The sequence below is a fragment of the Penicillium soppii genome (assembly GCF_028829465.1).
Source record: "Penicillium soppii strain IBT 18220 chromosome Unknown utg000005l, whole genome shotgun sequence".
In the NCBI taxonomy this organism is placed as follows: Eukaryota; Fungi; Ascomycota; class Eurotiomycetes; order Eurotiales; family Aspergillaceae; genus Penicillium; species Penicillium soppii.
In genome coordinates this window covers 53635-62690 of record NW_026643235.1, presented here as the reverse complement: position 1 = coordinate 62690, position 9056 = coordinate 53635, and the positions used below count along the sequence as shown (strand labels likewise).

Below are 9056 nucleotides of genomic sequence, written 5' to 3'. Positions count from 1 at the left end.
GTTGGTAAGATGGGCTGGTTATGCAGAGACGACATGGGAGAGATTGGACGTTGTAGAAAATTGTTCGGCATTGGATAGGTACGAGAAGCGATTCGGTCCCGTTCCGGGACCTTCTCGCCACCGGATCGTCGACGACGGAGACATCGTTATCCCCGCTGTGAGATTACATCGTTGTTAAAGGGAGAGGAGGGGGGTACTGTCACGGGCCAGAGCCCATTGGATATCACGTGCTACAACGTGACCCAAACCTGGGGTTATTATGGAGAACCCCGCGTCAGATAGTTCCTTTCCTCAAGATGAATGAAAACAGCATGTTGGCCTAGCCTTAATTGAATCAATTCAGCTACAGCCCTTCACAGTAATAGGGACTAATAGCTCTAATTAGACTGCGGCAACATCCTCAATATCCATGGATATCCACATATCCTCTCCGCAGATTGCGGATATAGTATATCACCCAATATCCGCAATCCTCAATTTTGTGGATATGGTATACCACCTAATATCCTCTGGATATTTGAGGATATCCAGTGGATATCAAACAGGCCAAACATGCCTAGCCTCACGACTCTTTTAAGTATGTATAATTTATGCAGTTTCCTACGTATTTTTAATGTAATCATAGTGTAATCATTAACTTTCAAGATTTCAATTTAGTAAATAAAATTCCGTTATCTCCATATAATATCAACTACCTTAAATCAATCTGAAATCCATCAGGTAACCTAGGCTGCTTTCGAATTCGTCCTGACCGTCCCAGCATGCTCTCATCTATTGGCATTTCTGGAAGGTCATCGTCATCTTCATCAAGAGATTCAGATAATCGTTTCTTTGATCGCTTACGCTGCACTTGCTTACTTTGATCATTATTCCTCTCATCATCTGAATCATCATTGCAGCTCCTCTTCTGTTGTGTGTCCTGTATGCTAGGCTCTTGATCCTCCTCTTCGTTGTCACTAATTGGCTCAAGAGTTTCAAGATGGAGCATTGGTTTCCGAGCTTGGTCTAATAACGCAGCTTCCCCAATAGAGAGATACTCCTTAATAACCTCTATCTCCTTCTGCTCAACGTCAAAATTAGTGGCGAATTGATGGAGCATTAATCCTCGGATGGTACTTGGTTTCAATTGACCGCGACGATAGTGGCAGATATCGCGAGCGCAATTGAATAATCGCTCAACGCCTGCACCACTAGCTGGGATCGAGAGAATATCCCGTGCTATCCTCGCAAGGATAGGAAACTCAAGCTCATGGTCTTTCCAGAATGCTCTTGGCTTCTGAATCTCAATCCCGCGGGCAAGATACCTCGCGATCTCATCATCTTCAGGCTTTGAGAGCTCATCCTGGGGCTGGTTTTGAGATGCACAAGCAGCATCTAGATCACCATATTCATCATCCGGGGCCTCTCTCGTGGTATCTTGTAAGACTGTATTATCTGAATCACGGTGAAGTATCTCTTTATATCGTTGAAACTCTCGCTTAAGAACTCTATGATAGTGATTAATATAGTCAATATCACCTTGCCAGTCTGACGATGCGAAATATCGAAGTTTCTTTGATAGGCAAAGGATTGTCGCGAGTGCATAGATATCGCCATATGATTCATAATCAGTCGCAGTGTAGTACTTTGAGAGCTTCCGCTTAGCAGTCTAAAGAGCCTGGAGCATATGCTTCTTCTAGACAACACCTTTATTCTTCAACTTACACTCAGCTTCATCTAGATAAGAGAAAAGCTTGTTATAAATACTATAGATGTTGTGTGTGGTAACATCCCTAGTCTTTGATAACATAGTGGTGAAGTCAAAGAAAGGCTTTGTGAGAAGAAGAAGATATTCAATCTGTCGCCACTCTTCTTGATCAAGTTTAAAGTGTAGATACTGATAATCTATACAATACTGGTCATAGAATGGTTGTAACCTTTTAGCACGATTGAGCATTATGAAGGTTGAGTTCCATCGGGTTTGGACATCCTGAATAGGAACCAAACGAGGCTCATTAGTTTGAAGAGCCATAAATGACTCCCGGCGTTGTGGGCTCGCATTAATAAAGACCGCAAGACCTCGGATCTTAGACTTTCTTATTAGAATAAACTCAGAAGCCTAAGGGAGATAGAGGACTGACCTTCTTTAAGGTATCTGCAATTTGCCGACTTAAGCCAGATTGTTTAGTCTGGAATGAATGTGTTCGCTCGTCAGGCCACTCTAGTTCAATCTCTTTATTAGGTGGCGTCACTTTCAGCTTCCCAAGAAGCTCATTTAAGCTTAATTGGATCACATGCGCAATACACGGAACTCGGAAGATTAAGGTATCTGGTTGGCTCTGCGACTGAATAGTCTCTTGGATGTTCATCACCAAGGTATTGTTGTTAGTTGCGTTATCTGTTGTCACAGATAAGACACGATTGGTGATTCCATGATTGTTCAAGAGCTGAGTAACGGTCTTACTTAGATTTTCACCAGTATGAGACCCATAAAGATGCTCAAATCCAAGAAGAACTTCACAATAATTCCAATCCTGATCAAGAAAGTAGCCTATGATAGCCATGAAAGCTTACTGAAATGGCGATGTCCAGCAATCAAGCGCTAGTGAAAGGCGACTCCCATCTGGAAGTCTTCCAAGAATCTCCTTCTAGTCATTTTTGACTGCAGAATCAAGATAACGTCGTATGCTTCGCGCGGATGGTATATCGATCTTGCTTTGAGCTTGTTGAATGACCTCTACTAGGTCCTTGAATTGGGTATGCTCCACGATTCGGAAGGGTAGGTGAGCCGCTGAGATAAAGTCTAGGATCGCTTTAACGAGACGCTCCTAGGAGAAAGGTTGGTGTTTTGGGATCGATGGCTTTAGGATAATTATCAAGATTAGCAAAAGAGATATTAAAAATCTTAATAATAGAGTAATATACCATCTTTCTTAGTAGCTGATCAACCCTCTGAGTAACTGGCTTCCGAGTACAGGTGCCTGCCTTAATATGTGCATTCATCGGTGATGACCCAGCACGGCGATATCTTGGATGAACAAGGGTACAGAGGCATGATATGCACATAACCTTTGGCTTGCCAGTCTTCTCATGTGCAACCTGATTAAAATTGTCCCAGACACTTGAAGTCTTTTTCCCATCCCAACGGATAGAGTCTTGTATATCAGGTGTTGATCCAGACTCTGTAGTTAACCACCAACTTATAAAGCGCTTACGAGATTCTTCCATCTCGCTACTAGGCTCAGAGGAATAGAGGACCCAATACTGCTGAAGAGGGAGGCCAACACGCGTAAGCGAGAGGGGTGCAATCGGAGATGAAATTTGAGACGTAGATGTCAATGGAGTTTGGCTGCTAATAAGCTCAGAGATATCATCTGAATAAAGAAGGTCGGTATTTAGACCTAGATCTGAATCAGCGCAGAAGGAGTAGTGGGATTGAGATGCTTGTGAGTAAGACATGGTGTACTTGATCACTATGTCAGAGAGAGAGAGAAACTTACATATAGAACGAGCTGAAAATATCAGAATTATGGCAAATATGCTGTAACTCGTAAGTTGCGGGTGCGTACTTGACATCTCTTACTTTTGATGGCGATGATTGGCTATTACTAATCACTGGTGTGGATATTTGAGGATAATTGAGGATATATTGTGGATATCCGCATGGATATCCTTGGATATCCTCAACCTTGCCGCCATATTCACCAAGTCCGCTGTCAACAACATTGGAGCTTCCGACCGGTAATCTTCGAGAGAATCTATTTAGAATCATTATATACTTGAAAGTTAGGCTTAGATCATTAATTTAAAGCTAAATTAACTAAATTTGACCGGGAAATGGCGAGTTTGGTCAAATATACTTAGTTCAGCTGAGAGATGCTATACTTCTTCCATGAGTAAATATATATTTCCATGGTAAAGTAAAGTGAAATAACAAAAAATCATGGTTTCCCCCTAATACACTTTGAAAATAAAGATTGATGCTATAAGTAATAATGAAGCTAATAAATATTGGTTAATACATAGGTATTACTTAATATTTCATTGGGAAATAGGATAAATAAGGGTAGTAGTATGGTCAGGACCAAACCTGTGTATCTTTTGTTCTGAAAAATAAATTAATAAGCTGTATAAGAGGCACATGACGACCCCTAAGTAGATAATCAAGCGAGAGTTATGCTAGTGCGGATATCCGCAGAATATCCTCATATCCTCGCGGATATCCATGGATATCCTCATTGAGGATATGGTATGAAAGTAATATCCATTATCCTCAATTTGCGGATATGGTATTGAGCCTAATATCCAATGGAGAGGATATGCCGCAGTCTAGCTCTAATCGCTCTACTGTTACTTCGAATTTACCCGATAGAAGGACCTTCGTAGTTATATCATACCTTTATCGTACCTATTCTTGGACGAGAAGCTGGAACCTAAGCCTAACTATCGAGGAAGACGATAACTTCTTAATCGATATTAGTACTTACTTAGTAGGGTAAGTGTTGGGGATGTCAGGTGACATCCTACATTGGGATAGTCTCCCATGGAGTAGATAGATAGATATCTCTCGCTCTCTCTCTCTCTCTCCTTCTCTCCTCCGTCTGCAATACAATATTCATATCTTCATATTCCATTGCCCCTTGTATGATCTCCATGAGTAAGCTTACGCGGTATAACACTTCTTCTAAAGAAAGTATCGCATACGATATTATAGATATAAAGATCGATTACGAGAATCTAACCTTAAAAGAGCTTAAGAAGGAGCTTACTATAAAGGAAGTAAAGATAAAGAAACGAGAAATTATCTAGAAACTTAAAGGGTTAAATAACTATTTATAAGATAAGAATTATAACAAGGATCTCGAGACTCTTGTACTATAATATATTAAGGCTGGGGGGCGAAAAAATGCGAATTATTGACTGCGTTGGATAAAGACCGTATTACACTGTGGACTTGATTACACTGTGGCGACTCAACCCCTTGGGGATTAGGTCGCACGGACCGGGTATATAAGCAACTTCAAAATGTTTCCGAAGCGGTTTAACCATCTTGCCGGTGGTTCCGTTTACAGCGTGATTGGCATGAAGAAGACTTCAGAAATTGCTTGGACCCATCCATTCGCATCTGGTTTGCTGGATCTATTCGCTTTTCGGAGACATCTCACGTAGAATTAGCTCGGGCTAGGAAATTATCAATTTATAATCTCGAGAGAGATATAAATTCATGCGCAAGAATCAACAGGCAGTCGAACTTGTGTCGCACTTGTCTCATTTACTCCAATCATTATCTTCTTATCCCAAGGCTCGCTCCTAATGACGTCATCAAACCAACACCCCCGAACGATTGTTGTTCTTGGATCCACGGGGTCTCAAGGTAGAGGAGTGGTGGATTCGCTACTTCACGAGACCAATTTAGGATCATGTCTCATCCGTGCTGTTACCAGAAATGTCAACTCGGCCGCAGCTAGGCAGCTGCTACATGATTTTCAAACTCCGGATAATCGTCTTAGTCTCGTCACCGGTGACGTTTACAATTCCCAAAGCCTTCATGATGCTTTCCGGGGAGCATATGGAGTTTTTGCAGTGACCAGTGAACGCACCTCAAAGAGGATTGAAAAAGAGGAGGATATGAAACATGAACTCCAGGCGGGCTGGAACATCATCTCTGCTGCGAAGTCATGCCACATACAGCATTTTGTTTTAAGCAGCTTGCCCAACATGAAAGAAGTAACGGCAGGGCGCTTCAAAAAAATCTTTCATATGGACAATAAGTTCATAATTGAGCAATGGGCAAAGCGCGATCTACCCGCGGTCACCTGCCTCATTCCTGGTGGGTCCTGATTCCGTACACACTTAGGTCCTGGACGAGAAGTCCTGATGGTCAATGAAAAGTCATATGACTAGGTGGTTATGGCTGATTGTTTTCTACTCCCCCAGGGTTCTTCTTTACCAATCTAAGCCGACCAGAATACTGTCGACGCGAAAACGGAGTCGTGCGGTTTTGTCCACCAATTCCTGGAAGCAAGTCTGTTCAGTGGCTTGACCCGGTACACGACATGGGCGTTTTCGCTGCTAGTAGGTTACACCCGGACTTGAATGCCGTTTCGTTTGCTCCTTCGGTCCTTCCATTTTTTTCCATTTTTGCTTTGATTTCAACATCGCCCTTGGCCGCAGCATGAACGAGTGTAAATATGAAGAGCTAATTCAGTCTTCCAGAGGTTTTCGCCCTTGGCATTCTGCAAACAAAAAACAAAAACTATGTTGTTGCAGGACCGAAGATGCGCATGGAAGATTTCGCAACTATTTTCGAACGAGTAACTGGTCAATCGGCAATTTACTCTCCTACAACAATGGATGAATGGGCCAGTGCGGCTTCTAGGGCAGTCGGTCCTGGATTCAAGGAAGACTTTTGTCAAATGATGGAATGGGTCTCTATCGCACCAGATGACAAGATTTGTTATGGTGCTCTTGATCCAGCTGATGACCATTCTTGGAATGATCTCCATGTTAGGGCTAGCACATTTGAAGAATGGTTGGAGCGCACAGGATGGACTGGACCATAGCAACCTGTGCAAAACGAATCGGCTAATCTTTGTCTTACGCCGTCGGTTTTAAATAGCTCTTCGAAGCAATCTTACTCGAAAATCTCTAGAGATTAGTATGCTTTTGCGTTCGTCTTACGAATATTCATGTTAGCAACATAAAGCACATTTATGAATCTTGTCATAGGAATAAAAACTAGGACACATCATAAATCCGCACTCGATCTAACGGGTGGCGTCTTCGATCAACTTCAGCTATGGGTCGAGATGTATCAAAATTGGTTGGTGACCTCATGCAGTCAAGAGGGACAAGAAGAGTATAGTGTGACCCTAACGGGTCACATTTTGCTGCGGTCATATACGGAACGCACTAGACCTTGCTAACTCCTGTCACGAAGAATTCAGGATCAATGATCCTGAACCGATTCTGCCGTGTTACACCGCCTTTCGTAGTTCGTGTTTTACAGTTTGATTGGATGCCTCAGGCATCATAACTACCTTAATTGTTTCAGCGTGTTGTTTCTTTCTTCTTCTTTCTTTCTTTCTTTCCCCATGTTTAGTATTTTAGTTGAATGCACTCTTTTTCATTAAGACTTGGCTCGTAACAGTGATTCTTTGTTTTGTTATGTATAATTTCTGCGAGCGTTTCCCCCTTTCCCTGAAATATATAAACGTCGATACTTGTATTGTCAAAGGTCTCTTGTATGCGTAGCATACGGTTATGACAGCATCCCATTGAAGGAAATGGTGTCTTTTTTGGCAAAAGGCAAATCAAAATTGAAAATATTGATTACCAATTAAAGGCTTCTTCAACAAAGTCCACCACAGCGGATTGTCCAGTCCTCCTCACAGCGTCACGAACGTCATCCGAGAAACGGCCGGACCCACAAACTGATACAATAGTAGCACCAACTCGGTGCGATAGAATTTGATTCAACACAGTAGCAGGCCGGCAGCGAGTGGGGGAAACTTCTATCACACTTGTCGTAGGACAGATGAAGTTGATATGGTGGATCTCAAATTGCTGGGAAACAAAGAGCTTAATATTCAGAATCTGCCGGCTGTGAGACAGCTCCAGGAGCGGGCCTAAGAAACTTTGTATCCAGCAGAGGTGCTCCGAGCTTCGAACACACCAGATCAGGTACAACTTTTGAGTGGCAGCTTGACCGTTCGACGCCTGATGGATTAGCTCGCGCACGTACATGAGATGATGTGTAACACCCGCACCACCTGAGAAGAGAACGACAGTTCCGTAACTCCCCATACTGGAAGGACTAGAAGGGTAGGGCCCTTCGACAAAGCCGGTTCCATGGAGAACTTGACCTGGAGATGCGCGGGCTTTTTGGTACAGTCGACGAGTCATACCCTGGCGGGAAACGATGATCAATGAGAGAGTCGTAAATTCGACTGTGGTCGCATTTTGGGCCACTGGTTCTAAACTGTACTCAGTCTGCGGAGTTGAGAACAAGGATTGATTGGTTGTCGACTTGTGGTTTTGAGGTTCGGCCCACGCGACGGAAAAGGGGTGAGACATCCATAACGAGACCTTAGGGATATAGACATACACATGACAACCGGGGTTAATCTGAATAGACTTTGGGAGACGAAAAGTGACAAGACATGCTTCGGATGGCAAGGCTTGAATAATCACCTTGGTTTGGCCATTTCGGAGCGAATAGTTGAGATACACCAAGCGAGCGATCCGAATGGTGCGTTCCAAACCCCAAAGGACGGCAATCACCTTGAGCCATGCCAATTGAGGAAGAGTATCCAGATTTAGGTGCATATACACCCCGATAAACGCCAGTAAGGCAGCGAGTTGATGAAGGTGGAGAAAGGTCTCGTAAAATGCATGTCGAATGGGAGAAACGGAATGAGTCAGTAGGAAGACAAATGAAAAGGCTCCGACACAACCCCATTGAAAGAATGATGTCGTTCGAATCCGCCAGAGCGTGTAATTGAGCCCTCCCTCATGGGTGGCATTGAACCCCCAGGCAATCACATGCGTTATGACCTCGAAGACCACAACGCGGCCGAGCCAACGATGTAAGAGGTTGTACGTGTTGAAGTTGATTTGTAAAAGAGGGATCAAAGGGTTGTTTCGACACGCGAGAAGGAAGAGAGGAATCATGTTCAGGACTGCCAGTGTTCCGGATCGGCCTCGTAATTCGGCAACCAGAGCGGCCCTTTCATTGTCCTGATAGTTCAAATAGGTGCAATATATCACTTGACTCGCAAGATAGGACAGGATGACGATTGTGTGTAGCCTGGATGGTATCGTAGCCACATTGAGTCCTCCCAATTTTATTTCCCTATTATGTCGTTTTCCAATCAATGGGGCGTAAAGTACATGTCTCTTAACTTTGGCCCATAGAGCGGACGACTCCACACTCCAGAAGTTCTGGTGCGCTGAGAACACAACAGAGGTGGCTTTTCGAAGATAGGCATGAATCCACTGGGCGGTACGCACACAAAGCACACATAAGCACACCGAGAGAAATACTAGCCCCATTACCCGAGACAATAAAACGTCTC

General features: G+C 43.5%; 3 protein-coding genes across 3 annotated transcripts; 1 reads left to right on the top strand and 2 right to left on the bottom strand.

Annotated features, from left to right (window-relative positions):
- Positions 1-691: 691 nt before the first annotated feature.
- N7529_005454 (uncharacterized protein) lies at positions 692-3438 on the bottom strand (the record flags this gene model as incomplete). The annotated part of the gene is made up of 2 exons (XM_057240981.1): positions 692-1434; positions 3195-3438. The coding sequence occupies 2 exons, from the start codon at positions 3436-3438 to the stop codon at positions 692-694; spliced, it is 987 nt and encodes a 328-aa protein (XP_057096340.1).
- A 1854-nt stretch (positions 3439-5292) lies between these two features.
- Positions 5293-6542, top strand: N7529_005453 (uncharacterized protein; the record flags this gene model as incomplete). The annotated part of the gene is made up of 3 exons (XM_057240980.1): positions 5293-5809; positions 5917-6098; positions 6198-6542. 3 exons carry the CDS (start codon positions 5293-5295, stop codon positions 6540-6542), a joined length of 1044 nt encoding a protein of 347 aa, XP_057096339.1.
- Positions 6543-7311: 769 nt separating this feature from the next.
- N7529_005452 (ferric reductase family protein) lies at positions 7312-8652 on the bottom strand (the record flags this gene model as incomplete). Its single annotated transcript, XM_057240979.1, has 1 exon — positions 7312-8652. One exon carries the CDS (start codon positions 8650-8652, stop codon positions 7312-7314), a length of 1341 nt encoding a protein of 446 aa, XP_057096338.1.
- Positions 8653-9056: the final 404 nt, after the last annotated feature.